General features: G+C 36.0%; 1 protein-coding gene across 2 annotated transcripts in view; it reads right to left on the minus strand.

The window, feature by feature from the left end:
- Positions 1 to 22,415, minus strand: part of ME1 (malic enzyme 1) — a 254,780-nt gene that overhangs the window by 188,259 nt on the left and 44,106 nt on the right. For both annotated transcript variants that reach the window (XM_077162347.1, XM_077162348.1), the window contains one exon: positions 11,669 to 11,818. In XM_077162347.1, the coding sequence (XP_077018462.1) occupies positions 11,669 to 11,818 (150 nt within the window). The remainder of the gene's footprint in view (positions 1 to 11,668; positions 11,819 to 22,415) is intronic.

A 22,415-nucleotide genomic window follows, 5' to 3' on the forward strand; every position in this document is an offset into this window, starting at 1 on the left:
ACAATCAAGGCAAGCCAGGGTCTATACTCAACAGTAACATTGTACTATGCATCCACTAAATGTAACAAAGGCATTATGCCAAAACTAAATGTCAGCAAGTGGGGGGTATGGGGAAGGGGTATGGATTCTTTGTGGAAGAAAAAGAAACGTCTTCATATACATTATAGTAAAGGCATGTCTATTTACTTAGGTTGGACAGTATGATGTCCATACATGATGTGAGAATAAAACTGTTTAAAAATGAACAGAGAAAGCCGACATGGAAAGCGAACTTACTGCCTTCCCCTGTCTGTGTGGGACATGACTTGCAGGGGTATAAATCTTCCTGGTAATGTGGGAAAGAAATCCCAGGATGAGATAGGACCCAGCATCAAAGGATTGAGAAAACCTTCTTGACCAAAAGGGGAAAGAGAGTAATGAGAAAAAATAAAGTGTCAGTGGCTGAGAGAATTCAAACAGAGTTGAGAGGCTATCCTGGAGGTTATTCTTATGCATTATATAAATATCCCCTTTTTAATTATGGTGAATTGGAGTGGCTACAGGGAATTGCCTGAGACTGTTGAGATGTGTTCAAGTGGCCTTGTTTTTTGAAGATAATTGTATAATGATATCACTTTTACAATGTGACTGCATGATTATGAAAACCTTGTGTCTGATGCTCCTTTTAACTAGGGTATGGACAGATGAGCAAAAAATATGGATAAAAAATAAACAAATAATAGGGGAACAAAGGTTAAAATAAATTGGATAAATGGAAATACTACTAGTTAATGAGAGGGAGGGGTAAGGGTGTATGGTATGTATGAATTTTTTCTTTTTTATTTCTTTTTCTGAAGTGATACAATGTTCAAACAAATGATCATGGTGATGAATACACAACTACGTGATGATCCTGTGAGCCACTGATTGTACACCACATATGGAATGTTTGTATGTTAAGAATGTTTGTATATTTGTATGTTGCTTTATCAATAAAAATATTTTTTTAAAAAAAGAAGAGGAACACAGATAAAAAAAATCCAGTGCTAGAGAAAATGCAGAGAAAGAGATGTACCTATTCACTGTTGCTAGGGAGGTTAAGAGGTGCAGCCCCTGTGGAAGGTAGTGTCATGGTTTCACAGGAGGCTAAGGGTGTGGTTACCATATGACCCTCAACCCTGCTGCTTGGTATATACATGGAGGAACTGAGTGTGAGGACACGAATGGACATTAGCACACTGGTGTTTATGGCAGCAGTGTTCTTGATTCACAGTGGATGGAGGTTACAATAACTAAAAGAGGGAAGGGGGATCTGCAGGGCAAACATACAATGGACAACTGAGCAGTCACAAGAAGGAATGAAGTTATGGGGCATGTAACAAGGAGCATGAATCTTAAGGGCTATGTTGAATGAAATGGCAGAAACAAACACAAATATTATCATGCCTCACTCATACTGACTAACTAATTATAGTTTGTACTATAATGTACAAACTCAGTGAATTGAAGTCAAGAGTATGTCTGGGTTATTAGGTTGGGGATTATTTTAAAGAGTCCTAAATTGAAGCTCTTACAGGAGTCACATATATTCAGGAGTTGTAACCAATATTTCTAAAGTCTGAGATACTGAGCTACTTATATATAATCTGGTCATTCCCAGAAACTTTGGGTATTTATGTGACACCTGAGACTCAAAGCTATGAAAGCCAGTATTACCCCATTTAGGAACTGTTTAAAAAGTTGAAAAAATCAGGATACATGGGTAGTTCAGTGGTTAGAATGCCTGCTTTTCATGAGGGAGACCTAGGTTTGATTCCCAGACAAGGTACCCGCCCCCCCCCCAAAAAAAAAGTTGAAAAAGTGATCAGACTTTGACTAGAGATACGAATGAAGATAATCTGGATAGGACTAAGGTAAATCAGAATACACGGTAAAGGATGATATGGTTCTATTTTAAAACTTCAACTTCTATGTAAGGCCAATGTGAGAGATGTTTGGTTGGTGCAAAATTTATATTTTGGGTAGCACGTTACCTAATTTAACCTGTATGGTCAGTTTAGATGAACACCATAAGTTCATGGAATCTTGAATAGGGCATGAATTCTTGTCAGTTTGTCCAGGTTAGTGTGATGTCCTGATATATCCCAGAGTAATATGGGCAGAAAATAAAAAAATCTTTGCCAAGTCCCCTTGGGGAACTGGGGAAATAGGAGGAAATATTAAATTTCCCCATCTAGAAAATCCCTGATATTGTCACAAACAGTGGGAACAACTAAATCAATAGGCTGAACATTTGTATAGGGTTCATCCCTATCAAAGTTATTCACGCAAAGGAGAGGCTAAGTCTACTTACAATTATGCCTAACAGTCACCCCCCAAAAGAACTTCTTTTGTTGCTCAGATGTGGCCTCTCTCTCTAAGACAAAATGGCAGGTGAACTAGCTGCCCTCCCCGCCCCAGCTGGAACATGACTCCTAGGTGTGTAAATCTCCCTGGCAATGTGGGACATAACTCCTGGGATGAGCCAAGGATCTGACATCATAAGATTGAGAAAGCCTTCTTGATCAAAAGAGGAAAAAGATAAATGAGACATAATAAAATTTCAGAGTCTGAGAGATTTCAAAGAGAGTCAAGACATTATCCTGAAGGTTATTCTTATGCATTATATAGATATTCCTTTTTAGTTTATGGTGTTTTGGAATGGCTGGAGGGAAGTACCTGAAACTGTTAAACTGTGTTCCAGTAGCCTTAATTCTTGAAGACGATTGTACAATGATATAGCTTTTATACTGTGACTGTGTTATTGTGAAAACCTTGTGTCTGATGCTCCTTTTATCCAGGATATGGACAGATGAGTAAAAAACATGGATAATAAATAGATAATGGGGGGATAAGGAGTAAAATAAATTGGGTAGATGGAACTACTAGGGGTCAATGAGAAGGAGGGGTGAGGGGTATGGTATGTATGAGTTTTTTTTCTTTTTATTTCTTTTTCTGGAGGGATGTAAATGCTCTAAAAATGATCATGGTGACGAAAACACAAGTATGTGAGGATACTGTGAGCCACTGATTATACAACATTTATGAACTATATGTGTGTGAAGATTTGTCAATAAAAATTAAAAAAAAAACAACAATGAGACACCATTTCACACCCATTAGAATGAAAGGTATTAAAAATCAGAAAATAAGTGCTGGGGAAGATGAAGAGAAATGGGAATACTCACTCATTGCTGGTGGCAATGTGAAATGGTGCAGCCACTATGGAAGATAGTTTGGTGATTCCTCAGAAAGCCAAGTATATAACTACCAGATGACCCAGCAATCCCACACTAGGTATATATACCCAAAAGAATTGAAAGCAGGGAATCAAACTCACATCTGCATACTGATGTTCATATATGGCATTATTCACAATTGCTAAAAGGTGGTAGCAACCTTAAGGTCCATCAACTGATGGATGGACTAAAAAAATGTTGTATGTACAAACAAAAGAATATAGCCATAAAAAAGAAAAAAAGAAAAGAATGAAGGCCTGTTAAACGCAACAACATGGATGAACATTGAATACACCATGTTGCGCCAAGAAAGTCAGCAACAAAAGTATAAACATTGCAGGATTTCACTGATGTGAATAAAATTATAATAAACAAATAGTGACAGTTAAAATTAGAATAAGCAAATAGTGAAAGTTTTACTTCTTCTTTTCCAGTTTGGATGCCTTTTATTTCCTTTTCTTGTCTAACTGTTCTAGCTAGAACTTTTAGTGCAAGGTTGAGTAGCAATGTTAACAACAGGCCTCCTAGACTTCTTCCTGATCTTACAGGGAAAGCTTTCAGTCTCTCATCATTGAATATGATGTTAGCTGTGGGCTTTTCATATATGCTCCCTTTCATGTTAAGGAGGTTTCCTTCAATTCCTACATTCTGAAGTGTTTTTATCATGAAATGATGGCTGAATTTTGTCAAATGCCCTTTTCTGCATCAATCGAGATGATCATCCCTTTGTTGATGTGGCATATTACAGTAATTTTTTTTTTTTTTTTTGCTGAACCACCCTTGCATACATGGACTTACAGCCCAACTTGTTCATGGTGTATAATTTTTTCAGTGTGCCGTTGGATTCAATTTGAAAGTATTTTGCTGGGGCATTTTTGCATCTGAAGTTTTCTTTTCTTGTATTATCTTTACTACAAGATTTCCTACTACATTTCTAGAAGTTCTAGCTAGAGCAATTAGGCAAGAAAAAAATAAAAGGCATTCAAATTAGAAAAGATATGGAACAGTCACTATTTGCAGATGACATGATCCTATATTTAAAAACTCCAGAAGAAATTACAACAAAACCACTTGAGCTAATGAACTAGTTCAGCAAAGTAGCAGGCTACAAGGTCAACACACAATAATCAATTGTGTTTCTGTACACTAGTCATTAGCTCCAAGGAGGTACATCAGGAAAAAAGTTTCATTTACAATGGTACCTAAAAGAATCAAACATCTAGGAATAAGTTTAAACAAGGATGCAAAGGACTTGTATACAGAAAATTACAAAATATTGCTAAAAGAAATAAAAGAAAACAAAAATAAGAAGAACAAAGAAACAAAAAAGACAAAGAAGTCAAAGAAGAGTTAAATAAATGGAAAGACATTCTGTGATCATGGATTAGAAGGCCAAATATCATTAATATATCAATTCTACCCCAAATTGATCTACAGGTTGAATGTAATACCAATCAAAATTCCAATAGATTACTTTGCAGAAATGGAAAAGCCAATTATCAATTTTATTTGGAAGTGTAATGGGCCTCAAACAGCAAAAAATATCTTGAAAAAGAAGAATGTAGTAGGAGGATAACACTTCCTGACTTCAAAGCATATTATAAAGACAAAATGGTCAAAATACCACAGTACTGGCATAAAGATAGACATACTGATCAAATGGAACTGAATTGAGAATTCAGAAACAGACCCTCAGATCTACGGTCAACTGATTTTTGATAAGGCTCCTAAGTCCACTCAACCAGAACAGCCTCTTAAAAAAATGTGCTGGGAAAACTGGTTATCAAAAGATATCCAACTGGATATAACCAAAATAATGAAAAAGTACCCCATCTCACACCTGTGCAAAATTTAACTCAAAATGGATCAAACTCTTAAATATAAGTTAAATATAAGAACTAGCATCATAAAACTCCTAGAAGGAAATATAGGAAAACATCTTCAAGACCTAGTGACAGGTGGTAGTGTCTTAGACTTACACCCAAAGCACAAGCAACAACAACAGAAAGAATAGATAAATGGGAACTCAACAGAATCGAATACTTTGGTGCTTCAAATGACATTGTCAATAGCGTGAAAATTTCTCTGACTCACTGGAGAAAGTATTTGACAATCACATATCTGATAAGAGTTTGAGATCCAAATATATATAAAGAAATCCCACAACTCAACAATAAAAAGGCAAAGAACCCTATTAAAAATTAGTAAAAGACATGAATATACATTTCTCCAAAAAGGAAATAACATAGGTTTACATAGGTTTAAAAAGCCCATGGAAAGATGCTCAGCTTCACTAGCTACTAGGGAAATGCAAATTAAAAACACAATGAGATCTCATCTTACACCTACTAGAATGGCTACTGTTAAACAAACAGGAAACTATAAGCAATGGAGAGGATGTTGATAAATTGGAAGATTTATTCACTGTTTGTGGGAACGTATAAAATGATACAGTGGTTGTAGAGGATAGTTTGTCAATTCCTCAAGAAGCTAAGTATAGAGTTGCTTTATGACCCAGCAATCCAGTTACTCGGGATATACCCAGAAGATCTGAAGGCAGGGACCCGAACAAACATTTGCACACTGATGTTCACAGCAGCATAATTCACAATTGCCAAAAGATGGAAACAACCCAAGTGTCCATCAACAGAGGAATGGTTAAACAAAATGTGGGATATATATACGATGGAATATTATTCAGCAGTAATAATGAAGCCCCGAAGCAAAAGACAACATGGATGAATCTTAAGGACACTATGTTAAGTGAAATAAGTCAGACATAAAAGGACATATATTGCATGATCTCACTGATAGGAACTAATTATAATATACCCAAACTCACAGGCATAAAATACAGAATATAGGTTGCCAGGATTTAGAATGAGGCTAAAGCATGGGGAGCATTGCTAAAACATGTAGTATGTTTAACTAGGCTGAACTTATGGGTTTGGAAATGGACAGAGGTGATAATAGCACGTTATTTTGAGAATAATTAACAGTGCTGAATGTTGTGTGAATGTGCTATAAAAGAAGGGGAAGTTTAAAGTCATGTACGTCCCCAGAAGGAAAAGTTTGAGGTTAAAACATAGGAACAGAAACAGTAAATTTTTTGGTGAACAATGTTAGTGACTAATACAAAATCATGTACAAATACAAAAAAGTTCTTTCAAAAGCTAGAACAAATGGATGACACTGTTAAAAGGAGTTAATAATAGAGGGGTATATGGGGATAAATGTATCTATTGCAAATCATGGACTACAGTTAACAGTAATACTTTAATACTCTTTTCATTAACAGTAATGAATGTACCATACCAATATAACGAGTCAATAATAGGGGGTATAAGGGGTATGGGGGCATTTGGGTTTCATTTTTTATTTTTCTTTCTTTTCTGGGGTAATGACAATGTTCTGAAATTGATCATGAAGATGTATGCACAAATATATGATATGATGACACAATGACTACATACTTTGGATGGGTTGTATAGTGGGTGAATATCGCAATACAAATACATTAAAAAAAAAAAAAGCAAGAAATTAGAATAAGCAAACTCCTAGCATCAGAATCTAGAATATAGGTTGCCAGGAGTTAGGGTGGGGTAGGAAATGGGGATTAATGCTTAAGTTGTACAGAATTTATATTTGGGTTAGCTGTAAAGTTTTGGTAATGGATAGTGGTAATGTTAGCCAACTTTGTGAATGTAATCAATAACACTGAATAATATATTTGAATGTGGTTAAAAGGGGAAATTTTAAGTTATACATATGTTACTAGAATAAACAACAACAAAAGGAAATCCACGGAACTGTACAATACAAACAGTGATACCCTGATGTAAACTATGAACTAGTAAGTACAATCATAATATTCTTTTTTCCACTGAAACAAAGGTAACATATTAACAAAATATGTTCATAATAGTGAAAACATATGTGTATAAGGGGCAATATTTGGGAAGTCTATTTTCTGCATGAATTTTTTGCAAGCTTACAAACTTCTCTGATAAAAAAAATAATATGGAAATGTAAAATGGAATATTATCCAGCCATAAAAATGAATTTCTGATACATGCTATAATATGCATGCACCTTCAAGACATCATGTTGTTGTTTAAGGTTGTGATAAGAGCTCTGGAGATTGAAGGAAACATTGTAAGTAGCTCAAGCATGAAACAATTGAGATGATATAAGACCAAAATAATTAATTACCATATTCAAAGTCTAAGAACTTTTTATTTAAATTATACTAATAAAAGAAAATTTGGAGCATAAAGAACAAATGTAAAGAAGAAAATGCACACAACCATAAAGACAGTTTGAAATTTTCCTTTCTATTTGTATTTATACTTGTAAGAATAGAATAACTACTTTAAAAAACATCTTCAGCAGTTTGTTGACTTCAGTCAATAATTTATAGTCTAATAATAGACTCAGTTCCACACAGTCATTCAAGGATAAAGTTTCCTTACATCTTGTGGCTATTTCATACTAATGGATTCCTCTCCATTCAACCAGCAGGTGAGCAAAGAAAGCAAGGATTGCATTTTTAAATATGGGTCAGACCTGTAATTGCTGTACAAAACATTTTCTGCTCATAAACTATTACTGAAACCCAGTCGCTCTGGCCAAACATAATGCAAGGGAGCCTGGAAACTATAGCCAAGTTGTGTGACTAAGCGACTAAGAAGAAAAGAACATGAGCACTTCAGTCTCTGCCACAGCATTAAAAATATATACAGTTGTGATATTATTTAATAATATATTTAATTTAAATTATAAATATGGAGATACATTCTGCCTCACAGAGGGCTTCCCTCTGTACCAGAAATAAGTGAGGCAAAATTACTAGTTCATTTCCATAATAAAGGTTAAGAACATATGATGAAATTGCTCTAGATTAATTTTTATCCGCATACAACTATGAAAGGAGCTACCATTCCATATACTTTCTTACTCATTTTGTGGTCAGTTCAAACATTTGTGATGCTGAGGTATAACCTGTCCTATCAACCCTTGTGATGACAGTGTAACCTGGCTGATGAGAGTGCTACTGGCTAATCTACCAATCCTTAAAATATTACCTCCCCTCTTTTAAACACTCATTTTTTACTCATAGCATGGTTAGAAATATTTATTTACATTGCATGATCTTTAGGAAAATTTTCAAAATGTTCATGAGTCATGTATTTTCTGAGCCTTTGTATATCTGATAATATTTTTCTATTGTCTTCACACAAGAAAGACAAACTGTGAATAAAATTCTGGTATCAAAAAAATAAAAAAAGGCATTATGTTGAGAGAAATTAGTCATAACTAAAAGGACTAATTTTGCATGATTTCACTTATATGAAATACCTAAAATAAATGAATACATAGAGACGGAGGGTAGATTACAGGTCACCAGTGGCTGGGGTTGTGGGTGAGGGTGGACATGGGGAGTTACTGCTTAACGGATATGAAGTTCTGATGGTAACTCATGGCAGTGATGGCAGCACAATGTTGTAAATGTAATTAATATCACTGATTTTGGACACATGAAAATGGTTAAAAAGGGACATTTTGTAGTGCACATGTAACAATTTTTAAAAAAAGGAATAAGAAAATTTCACATAGAGATATACAGAAAACATTTTAGAAACTACTTTTTCCACTCATAAAGCATTCCTTTCTTTTTCTCGACTTGTTTTATTTAAAAATTTTAAATAAATAGAAAAGTTAAAAGAATGATACAATGTATAACTCCACATAGATTCAACATTTGTGATCATTTGCCACAAATGCTCCCCAAGTCCTACATTTACCCCACCCTATGTATGTACCTATCTATGTATCTATTTATCCATTTACTTATTTTTTATTATTTATTTCTGGGAAAGCCTCCTGTAATCAAATACAATAATATTTCTACAGGAAACAAGCAACAGTAAGTCAGATGAACATAGATTATAAATATCCTTATATAAATTAAGTCCAGGTTTTGCAACCAAATGGGTTCAAATGAGAAAGTTTTGCCTCAAATGAGAATTTTAAATTGTTGGGTTTAAACTGTTTTAGATTTTAAAATTGTGGACAAGGGATGGTAGTCTGCAGTATGAAACAAGCATAGAAAAAATAAATAATTTAGGACAGGTTACAATAAATAAGGGGAAAAACAAGTAAATGAAAGCAGGCAATCTACTCCAGAGCCCACACTTTTAACCAAGTCTGGAAGCCTCCAGTGCAAGAGGAAATCTTCATGACTTTATCAAGAATCTGACCTCTTCTCCCTAATTTCACTGCTGCCCTCCTAATCTGAGCCAACATCAACTCTCACTGGGTTTACTACAATACACTTCTAACCAGGCTCCCTGATTCTTCTTTGCCTGTTTACAGCCTATTGTCAAAACAGCAGCCAGAGTGTTCTTTTGAAAAATATAAGTCATATCATGTCATGCCACTGTTCAAAATCATTGTCCTTTCCATTTAACTAACAGTAAAAGCCAATGTTCTTTAAGACAGCATATAAGAAACTAAAGGATCAGTACTGTCCTGTCACCTTACCTCTGTGACCTTATCTGCTGCTCTCTCACTCTAACTCCACTCCAGCCACACTGGTCTCTCTGCAGTTCCTTGACCCCACCAGGCATGATCCCACATAGGGCCTTGGCATCGGCTGTTCCTTCTGCCTGGTACATGTTTTCCCCTTGTAGTTACATGGCTCCCTCCCTCACTCCTTCAATATCACCTTCTCAATGAGGCTACAGTGTCCACTTCATTTTAAAGTACAATTGCCCCCTCTAAACCAACTGATACTTGTAATCCCCATTTACCTTTCTCCTCTTCCTTTCTCCATAACACCTATTACCTTCAAACATTCCAGACATTTTACTTACGTTTTATGTCTATGTCTGTCTCTTCTGCTCTTGGAATATATGTATGCCAATGTACCCCAAGTTCTTAAAAAAGCATCTAGTAAAAACTAGGTGCCTCCCCCACCAAAAAAAAAAAGGTTGCTATTGAGATTTCTATGACACTCCAACCCAAATACTGTGAGTTAGGCTCTTCTACATTAAGTACAATTATCAGTATTTATCGGTACCTTTCAGAAATGTTAGAATTCCAATAAATATGCATACATTACATTTCAAACAGGTTTCATACACGAATACTAAGACTCAATGAAAAAATCAATTTATAGATATGGACAAATATTTACAATAGTTTATTCAGAGAAAGCACTATTCACATTTATATGTATTTTTGTGTGTCATGCTTAAGCACAAAGGGAGGTGGTATTTTAAAAATGCTTCTTCCTTCTATATGTATGCATTTTCTTATTTTTGAATAATGAATATGTGTAGTCTGTAACTAAAAAAATAATATTCTTATGTAACCCAACAAATAATTATTCTTCATAATACAATTACCACCTAAATTCCAACTCATGCTCTTCTATTAAAAAAAAAATTTACTCACTGTTAATATAGGCACTATATAAATGCAACATAGAAAAGTGCTATCAATACAGTTTAATAGGCAATCTGCTGATATTTAACTAACTGTTCTATTTTTATATACGTGATGAGATTGATAATTCTTGTCTTTATACAAAGGGTAACAGGGCATAAGCGTAGTAAATGTCCTACTACATCAATACATCTACATCAAATCTAAATATTCAATCTAATTATATATATCATCTCTGAAAATACTCTTTTCAATGACATTACTTTCAAGAGACCTTTATTTTGCAGTATAAAATTACAGTTTAAACATTTATTTTTTATCTTTAAATTTAAAGCTACAATTAAAGCACAAACATATTTAACTTTAGTTTTTGTGGCTACTGATGTTAAATTTGTTTATTTCAATTGCTCCTTGTTTTAAAAAGCATTTACAGTAATATAATAAATCAAAACCACAATGAATTTGATTTAGAAAAGCTGCATTCAAGATTCTATGCATCTTTAAAGCTTGCTACTTCATTTCATGAAAATCAACAATTAAAGGACTACCTTAAAGTCAATTTAATTCCAATTCAGAATTTAGAAAACAGTATGCTCTCCGTTTTCAAAAAAATCTGAAATCTTTTAACTTTTAAAAAATGTAAATAATAACAGTAATTAACATCTCAAAGAGAAATTTAATTATGATCAATTATTTTCTTTCTAAGCAAATTCACTGAACATAAGGGAAAAATCAAAATCTGCTTTAAAATATTTTCCAATAATCTTAAATCTACAGAGAAAACATTACATTTTTATGAGTTTTATATATATTTATATATTTAATTTATATTTAATGTTTTTTTAAGTGACGCCTCAAATCAGATTTTTCTTAACTTGGATTTTATTCAACAATTTAAAATTGCAACAATCTTACAAAATCAAATAGAGATACAAGTTTTATTTAAAATAAAATTTACATACCTTGGTTTCTGAAATGCTAAACTATACTGCTGGCAAGCCAGACCCACAGTTGGAGTATAAACAATGGGCATGAACTTCTCAATGTCAGACATTAGCACTCTGTAAAAGAGTTTTTCATTTCTATCTTGAAGATCCATTAAGAGAAGATACCTGTAGAAAGAGGACATAATTAGATCGACATTCCAATAAAGTCATAAAACAGTTACTTAGGAAGCAATATGTTTTCAACCAAGTATAAAGGATTTTTAAAGTTACATAGAAAACATGTGATCAAAAAAAACCTAGAAATATTCTTAAACACCTACAAGAATGAAGAGCCATAAATTTGAGCCAATGTCACAGAAAGTTAAGTTCATTGCTGAAATAGCAGTTTTATTTAATACTTTTAAAAGACTATATAGACTTACCCCTATTTTAAAATGAAAATACCACTACAGATAGAAACTTTAACTTAACTAAGTAAATAGACCTCATTCTTCAACTTGCAGTACTTAATGACCAAGGGAAACAACAAACAAGCAGAAAATAGTAACACCACGTTACCTGTGACATTCCATCATTTATAGAATAAAACTCAAACTGCTTGGCCAACTTAAAAGAATCTTGCAAAATTAGAATCAACCCCCTTACTTTTTGGATTAATTTCCATTCCCTAGAATGAAATCTAGGTAAAAATGCACAGACTTTGGAGTAAGATGTATCTGGATTATAATTCTTGGGGAATTAGGTGGATAACGTAACCCAGAAAAGCAATGTTTGAGAGGAAGATGATGAGTTTAATTTTAGATTTGCTAAAATTAACTTAGCAATGTAGAAGTCATCAATGCTAAATCCATGGTAAATTCTCAGAACGCATCTTATTTTACTTATAAGAAAGTTTGATGTGGGAAGCAATCCCTATGGCTCGACACACTTTCTGCACTTGACTTCCAGACCATCACAGACCTTTTTTTTTTCTTCAATATTTTAGTTTTTAATAGACTATATTTTAAAGCAGTTTTAGGTTTATGGAAAAATTATACAGAAAGTACAGGGAATTCACACATTCCCTTTATTAACCTCTTGCACGAGTGGGTACTTGTGTTACAAGGGTGAACCGATACTGGTGAACCGATGAATCGATACTGATACATTATTAATTATTAGAGCCCCTGATTCATATTAGGGCTTTTTCTCTGCCTTGTGAAGTTCTGTGGGTTTTGACAAATGTATCATGTCCTGGATCCACCATCAGTGTCCCACAGGTTAGTTCCACTGCCCCCAAAATGTCCCCTGCTCCCTTCTTTATCCCACCTGCCCTGCCCTGAAACCCTGGCAACCACTGAGCTTTTCAATGACTCCTACCTCACTGGTCAACCGTTTTATTTCATGTTTAATCCTCTTCTACAAAAGCTTCCTGACACTTTATACCTAATATATCAAGAAATTAAGCTGGCTCTACCTTCAAAATATATCCAAAAACTGCTTCACTGCTATGACAACTGATCCAAATCATCATCATCTCTTGCCTGGATTACTGCAATAGTTTCTTACAGTTCTCCCTACCTACATTCTATTCTCAATATTGCAACTGAAGTGATCCCTTTGTAATAAAGGTCAGATCATGCTGAGCTTCTGCTCAAACTCCTGAATCAGTTCCCCAAAACATTCAGAGTAATAGTACTATAGTATATAGTACTATAGTATCAGACACATCAGTCACAATCTGCCCCACCCTATACCTCACTAATTTCCTCTCCTAACCTACCATTCCTTCCTCTTGTTCATTTTGCATGAGCCACAGGTGTCCCTGCTGATCCCTGATCATGCCAGGTAGAAACATGTTCATCACCAGATTTCTTCATGGCTAATTGCCTCACTGCCCTTGATTATTCCCTCAAAACTCATCATTTCAAGGAATTCTATCCTTATCCCCTAATCTAATAATGCAAATGATCATACCCACCCCTCACCATTCTCAGTCCCTCTTACATTACTGTAACTTCTTTTCTTTAACACTTGTCACCTTCTAGCAATTATATAAATCACTTTAGTTTATTGTTTACTGTCTATCGCCAGAGTGTAAATTCCATGGGAACAGAATTTTGTCTATAATCCCAATGCCTACAACAGTACCTGGTACTTAGCTGAAGCTCAATAAATATTTGAGGAATAATCTGTAGTAAAAATATAAATGGGGATGGTGTGATGGTGACTCAGTGGCAGAGAGACCTGGGCTCAATTCCTGGCGCCTGCCCATGCAAAAAAAAAAAAAAAAAATATATATATATATATAGCACTAGTTTTATAGGCGGTAGCTGATAAAACAGATCAGGAAAAGAATATAAAGTAACAACATAAGAAGCGCCAAGGGAAGTATCTAAGGAACAAGCAGAAGAAAATAACATGAAGACACTTAAGAAGAAGCAACTATATAAATACTGGACAAAACGAGAAGCTCTAATATATGTCTACTAAGAGTTCCAGAAGGAAAGAATAAAGAGAACGGCACAAAGGCAATACCCAAAAAGAGAAAGGCAGATGGCAGACAATTTTTAGAAATGAAAATAAAAGCCCTCAGAAGGAGTGGGGGTGGGTGGGTGGGTATAGCTTCAGTGTAAAATAGAAGAAAAAAGCAAAAAAAAAAAAAAAACAGTTTTTATAACAAGGCAAGACAGTTAAAGTGGTTTCTTTGATTATCTCTTAACTTCACTTCATAACTGTACTAATGCTTCAATCTAATCTTTTTTTTTCTTTTAGATTCTCAGCAACAATATTTATTACCCAAAAATATAAAAATGCTGATCTATGGAATTAATTCCACTTCATTTTACTTCTTCCAAAACTCATTATTCAATTTAGTACCTATGATACTTCACAATTCTATACTGTTATCCCACATAGTTTCAACATTAAGTTTTGTTCAAAATTCCTGTCTCTTTACTGAACTGACAATTATAGGGTCCTAATAAAATATTTTATTTAATATTATGAATATTCTGAGGTGAAAATTCAGCTGAATATTTTCCTAAATTGGCTCTAGGATTGTTGATTCCTCAGCATAAGCATATCAAAACTAAGGAATCAGTGATCACTGAAGACATGCTTACATTCATGACACCAATGATTTTTTTTTCTTTCTGGGGGTGCATGGCACAAAAATGAAACGAGGGCCTCCCACATGGAAGACAAGCATCCTTCCATGCTGAACTACCCGTGCAGCGACACCAATGATTTTTATACAGTGTGAATTCATACTTGCCCTATGTTCTAGTTTGCCAGGTGCTGGAATGCAATATACCAGAAACAGCAACAGCTTTTAAAAAAGGGGAATTTTATAATAAGTTGCTAGTTTACAGTTCTAAGGCTGTGAAATTGCCCAAATTAAAACAAGTCTATAGAAATGTCCAATCTAAGGCATCCAAGGAAAGATACTTTGGTTCAAGAAGGCCAATGATGTTCAGCGTTTCTCTCTCAGCTGGAAGGGCACGTGGTGAACATGGCAGCATCTGCTAGCTCTCTCTCCGGGCCTCTTGTTTCATGAAGCTCCCTGGGAGGCATTTTCCTTCTTCATCTCCAAAGGTCACTGGCTGGTGGACTCTGTGGTTCTCTCGTCCTTCTCTCGCGGTTCTGTGGCTCTCTCCTCATTCTCAAAAGTTCACTGGCTGGTGGACTCTCTGCTTCATGGTTCTGCAGCATTCTCTGATCTCTCAGAATCTCAAGGCTTTATCTCTTGTCGTTCTCAACCTTTTTTCCAAAGTGCTTCTTTTAAATGATTCTGGTAAAACCAATCAAGACCCACCTAAAATGGGTGGAGACACATCTCCACCTAATCAAGTTTAATACCCACACTTGACTGAGTCACATTTTCATGGAAATAAACAAATTGAAGTTTCCAACATATAGTACTGAACAGGGATTAGAAGAAATGGCTCTCTTTATAAAATGGGATTAGGATTAAAACATGGCTTTTCTAGGGCACACAAATCCTTTCAAACCAGTACACCCTACAAGTGTTGCTTTTATGAATGATTTTGTGTGATATTTCATGAATAACATCTTCAGCTGATATTAACTAGAACTCTTTTAAGGGGCCTCATTTTCTGGTAAAAATCTTTCTCTACATCAAGTAGAGTAATCAAGGTAGACTCTTCCACATCCATTACATATTTATTATGTATATGTTATACATATATATTATATATATATATATATATATGTATATATATATATATATATATGTATATATATATATATATATATATATGTATATATATATATACTGGGTAACATTTACATTGATCTGTTCCAATACAAATTGGCTTAGATTGACACAATATTCAACATGACTAAATGCTCTACCAGATTTATTACAGTGTTTTTTTTCAGTGTGTGAGTTTTCTAGCATTTTTAAAGGTTCACTCAAGGACCTCTCTTCTATATACAAGTCATTTTAATATTATCTCATAGCATTATCTCATATCATCTAAGATCAGAATAGTGACTAAAGAATTTCACAAATATGGCATTCAGAGGGTTTCTTTTCAGTTTTGATTCTGCCATGTTGTCTAAGGTGACATAATAAACTAATGTTTCCCAACATAGAGAATATTCTAAAGATATCTCTACAGGGTAAGTTTTCTGATACCTTCTAATGGCAAAATGATAAGTGAAGGCTTTAACCAAAGGTGATATTCACAGGATCACTGTCCACTGTGAATTCTCGCATGTTGTCTTTGGACAGAACATCAAGCAAAGGCTTTCCCACAAAGAAGGCATTCATATGGTTTCTCTCCAGTGTGAGTTCTCCATAGTGACTCAGGGAAGAACAATGAGTGAAGTCTTTCCCACATCGATGGCATTCCTATGTCTCCTCTCCAGTGTGAGTTCTCATGTTGTTCAAGTAGGAATGGTAAGCAAAGGCTTTCCCACAAAGATGGCATTTATATGGGTTCTCTCCAGTGTGAGTTCTCTCATGTACTCTAAGTCAAGAACACTGAGTGAAGGTTTTCCCACTAAGATGGCATTCATATGGTTTCTCTCCAGTGTGGGATTTCTCATGTGTTCTCAGGTTAGAACACTGAGCGAAAGTATTCCTACATAGATGGCATTCCATACAGTTTCTCTCTGATGTGACTCTTCTCACTATTCTAAACACAGAATAATGGATGAAGGCATACATAGCATTCATATCTTATCTCTCCAGTGTGAGTTCTCTCATGTTGTCTTTTAGCAGAATATAGATTTAAGGCTTTCTTACATACACAGCATTCATATGGTTTCTCTCCAGTGTCTGATTCATTGTAATGTGTAGGATCAGATCTTTGAATAATGTTAGATATGTTAGATAACATTGAGGTGACTTATTTCTGGTGCACATTTGCTTTTGCTTATTAACAGATGACTGGTCATTGAGGGCATTTCCAATGATATTGCTATCGCATGGCTTCTTTCCACTGGGCACTAACACAACACTCTGGAAGTGCAAGTAAAATGTCCTGGCAATTCACCACATGTAATGCCGTTTTTGTTAATATGGGAATTCTGCCTCAGTGACATGATGGTCAATATGTCTTTCCTGCAGTTATGTTGCACAGATAACATTTCTTTTATTTTTAAGACAATTCTCTTGCCTGAATTCTGGTGTTGGAAAAATCTGATTCCTTCTCTGCCTAGTTCCTCTCTTTGCTCCAAGTGGGAAAGTACATCTGATTTGAAGACTGGATGTCCTACTGAGACTAGAAAACTGATATTCTCTAGAATCAGAAATTCTCTAGAATTTCTGAAGAGCTTTCTCTGGGATGCATCTAGGAGAGATGACTCTTCTTGGGTGAAGTCTATAATTACATCTTTCAAGTTCACTAACTCCAGTGACTTCATTATCAGTACCTCAGCTGAGAACTGTCTTCCTCTCAGTTTTCATTCACAGCCAGACATGCACTTGTAGCAATGAGGAACAGAAAGTTTAGTCTTCATCTACTTTTTCCTTCATCCTTCCCATTTTCATCATCTACATATAGCCAAGATATGCCAGAACTGAGGGTGCTTCCATGGTGGCTCCTGTGGGGACAAAGCTTGATTTTCAGTGTGGAAGGAGCACCAGGCTCCTAGGAACTAAACTACAAGGTATTCTGGGACAACCTGAGTCATCATGGGGTGGAAAAGGCAGGTTTGAGTGCCTGCTGGAGGATGCATCTCTTCCTGTCCCACTGGCTGAACCCCAGAGATGGGGGTGGGTTCCTCAATACAATATAATCTTGATCTATATTTCTAAAATTGGAAAATGAAGCACAGTCTTCCATTAATAGCAATGAACACACCAGCATTTCCAGATATATTATGGAAGTTCTACCTTATTTTTTTAAAAAGATGAAACTGATTTGGCATAATTCCCTCTCAAGTTTGTTGCTAGGGTTTATAAACACTTTTATGGTATTATGTAAAAAGTTCAACAGGTTAAAAATTAAGAACCTAAAATATTGGAATTTACCTGTAATAATGCAGTAGAAGGTAATTCACAACAAACAGGAAATGGTACCCTTAAAGAAAGTAGTTAACACTCTAAACCCACGTTTTGTATTAATAAAATGGGAATAACAAGAACAACTACTTTGATAAAGTTGTTGCAGGGATCCAAAAGATAATTATTTGAAAAGTGATTGGCAAAGTGCCTGACACGCAGGAAGAACTCAATAAATGTTATGATAGCTGTCAGGATTATTCTTACTAATGAAAAACAAGAATTTGAAGAGAAAAATGTCTGAACACAAGAGGACATACATAATGAAAATAAAATAAGAAAGGGATTTTAATAATAATTTTTGGAATAAATGAAAAATGGCAGTCAATTTCAGTAGGTAAGTAGTATTTGCAAGAAAGTTTTACCCAGCTTAAAGCTATTATTAGTTTTCTACTTAACGCATAATTCTGTGTAAGTGTTCATTTCCACATTAAAATGCTGGCACTATGACTACTTTCCAAGTAATATTTCTGTAAGATACTCATGTGTGCTGATCTGAAAGGATGTATGGACCCTTGAAAAGCCATGTTTTAATCAAAATCCCATTTCATAAAATGGCAGAATAATCCCTATTCAATACTGTATGTTCGAATCTGTAATTAGATCATCTCCCTGGAGATGTCTCACAGTCAAGAGTGGTTGTTAAACTGGATTAGGGGAGCTGTGTCTCCACTCATTTAGGTGGGTCTTGATTGGTTTATGGTGTCCTATAGAAGAGGAAATATTTTGCAGATTGACAGATTCAGAGAGAGCAGAGAATGCTGCAGCACCACAAAGCAGAGAGTCCATCAGCCAGTGCTTCGGAGATGAAGAAGGAAAATGCCTACCAAGGAGTTTCATGAAACAGGAAGCTGGGAGAATAAGCTAGCAGATGATGCCGTGTTGGCCATGTGCCCTTCCAGATGAGAGAGAAACCCTGACCGTGTTCACCACGTGCCTTCCCAGATGAGAGAAACTCTGACTGTGTTCGCTATCTGCCTTCTCACTTGAGAGAGAAACTCTGAACTTTATCAGCCTCCTTGAACCAAGTTATCTTTCCCTGGATGCCTTTGATTGGACATTTCTACAGACTTGGTGTAACTGGGACATTTTCTTGGCCTTAGAACTGTAAACTAGCAACTTATTAAATTCCCCTCTTTAAAAGCCATTCCATTTCTGGTATATTGCATTCCAGCAGCAAGCAGACTAGAACATGATACTCTGAATATTTTAGGAGAAAACTACCCGTCTAGAAAGAGTACGAAAAACTCACAGGCAGAGTTCTTGGAAGACGCAGAACAGAACAGATCAAGTTCAGCCCAGAGCCAAGGAAAAGTTAGAGAAGGAATGGGAAGGTGACTAAGACAATGACTCCAGAGTATAACTAATCTGAGAAAGTCTTCTACACCACATAGGGTGGCCCATGTTGCAAAAGCTGAGGAACGGAGAAGCAGAGAACTGGAGACATCCAGCTGGTGCAAACAGCCTAACGCAGGAGGCTGGAGCCCTCAGGGGTGCACACACAAGGAGATGGGGACCACAAAGCAAGCCAAGCCGTGTTCCTTGAACATGCTACACTCACCAGCACAGCCCCATGACTTGCGACTCACCCCACACCACAGGCACTTGAACCCCATCAACCGACCCAACTCCCCATGCTCAAAGGGCCCCCGTACTGCCAAAACCTCACACACGTGCCTACCCCACACCCACACCCCAAGTGCAGCCCCTACACTTGGAGCTTATGTGCCCCTCCCAAGCACTACCTACTCCTCCCAGTGCCCTGCAGGCTGTCGCCAGCACATAAAGGCTGCAAATGTTTACTTCCATACCCAGGCTATACCCAAACCCAGCCCATACAGCCACACAGCTACCCCTTTGCCCCCGCTGAGCTCTTCTCACAGATACAGCAGTTTACAGCACTCCTAGACCCGTGCATGTGCACGGCCACCACTCACAACCCCCAGCTCTGGGAAAGTGCTAACCTGTGCACCCCGGTCGTATCTGTCCCCAGGCCCTGCAGGCAAAACACCAAGCCACTGAAAATAGCTCTGCTCATACACACAAAGGGCCCCATGCTCTAGACCCATGGCACACCAGGGCCATGCCCCCTAGATCCGTGCACCCTCACAGCCACATCTTCCCTAGCGGCTGGGCACTGACGTTCACAGGCACCAGTGTAGCATTTCCAACCTGGGCCTATTCCTTCACTGTCACAGCCATGTGCCCTGCATCCAACCACACATCCATTCCACAAATACAAGGCTTTAGAACACTGAAAGAAATCAATGTTCAAAGTAAATCAATCAAGATATTTACATGCAGTGAAAACAACAGAAGATCACTAGGCAGATCACAACGCAGACAGATATGGCCCAGGTTAACAACCAAATTAAAACTCCAGAGGAGACACAGACATTGGAACAACTAATCAAAGATGTTCATATAATTCTACTATATAAAATAAGTGGGATCACTAATGACATAAAAGAGATCAAGAAGACACTAGAAGAACATAAAGGGGAATTTGAAAGAATAAATAGAAAAATAGCAGATATCACAGACATGAAAGACTCAGCAGACAAATTAAAATCATACTAGAAACACAAATTAGCAGATTTGAAGAGGCAGAAGAAAGAATAAGTGAATTAGAGGACAGGATAACTGATTTTGAACACTCAAAACAGAAAATGGCAAAAAATACGGAAAATCGGAATTGAATCTCAGGGAAATGGTGGACGAAACGAAGCGTACAAATGAAAGAATCATTGATATCTCAGAAGGAGAAGATAGTAAAGGTTAGAAAGAGTAGTTGAGGATATAAATAGGGAAAACTTCCCATCCCTTATAAAGGGCATAAATAAACAAGTCAAAGAAGCTCAATGAACTTCAAATAGAATAAATCCAAATGCGCTTTCCCCAAGACACATACTGATCAGTCTGTTAAATGTTGAAGAGAGGCAGAAAATTCTGAGAGTAGCAAGAGAAAAACAATCTACTACATACAAGCGAAACCACATAAGACTGAGCTCACACTACTCAACTGGCACCATGGAGACGAGAAGGCAATGGTATGATATATTTAACTTCCTGAAAGAGAAAGACTATCAGCCAAGAATTCTATACCCAGTGAAACTGTCCCTCAAAACTGAGGGGGAGATTAAAATTTTCACAAGCAAATCCTGAAAGAATGTGTCAACAAGAGACCAGCCCTACAAGAAATACTAAAGGGAGTTCTGTCAGTTGAAAAGAAAAAAGACAGGAGAGGTAGGTCTGGAGGAGGGCACAGAACTGAAGAATACCAGTAACAGTAACTTAAAAGGTTAAAAAAAAAAAAAAAGAAAGAAAGAGGGAAAAGAATATATAGATCTGACAAATAAAATCCAAAAGATAAGATGGTGGATTCAAGAAATGCCTTTTCAGAATTAACTTTGAATGTTAACGGACTAAACGTACTTCCCTATTAAAAGGAATAAATTGGCAGAATGGATTAAGAAATATAATCCAGCTATATGCTCCTTAGAAGAGACTTATCTTAGACACAAAGACATAAATAGATTGAGAATGAAAAGACGCAAAAAAGATTTTCCATGAAATTTATAACCAAAAGAAAGCAGGAGTAGCTATACTAATACCAGACAAAATAGACTTTAAAAGTAGAGACATCATAAGACGCAAAGAAGGACACTATATATTAATTAAAGGGACAATTCACCAAGAAGAAGTAACAATCATAAATGTTTATGCTCCCAATCAAGGAGCTCCAAAGTACACGAGACATAGGCAAAACTGAAGGGAGTGATAGATATTTTGACAATAACAGTAGGAGACTTAAGTACACCACCACATTCTGTAGAGAGAACAACCCAGACAGAAGATAACAAGGAAACAGGAAGTTAAACACATTGATAAATGAATTAGACCTAACAGATATATATAGGTTATTGTACCCCAAAACACCAGGATATACATTCTTCTCTAGTGTTCATGGAACATTCTCTAGGATAGATCATATGCAGGGGCACAAAACATGTCTTCATAAATTTGAAAACACTGAAGTTATTCAAAGCACTTTCTCTGACCACATTAGATGAAGCTGGATTTCAATAACCACCAAAGAATGACAGCATTCACAAATACATGGAGATTAAATAACACACTCTTAAACAACCAGTGGGTCAAAGAAAGAAATCAGTAACTATCTGGAGACAAATGGAAATGATAATACAACATATCAGAACTTATGGGATGTAGCACAGGTGGTAATGA

Source organism: Tamandua tetradactyla, chromosome 5 (genome assembly GCF_023851605.1).
Source record: "Tamandua tetradactyla isolate mTamTet1 chromosome 5, mTamTet1.pri, whole genome shotgun sequence".
NCBI classification, from domain to species: Eukaryota; Metazoa; Chordata; class Mammalia; order Pilosa; family Myrmecophagidae; genus Tamandua; species Tamandua tetradactyla.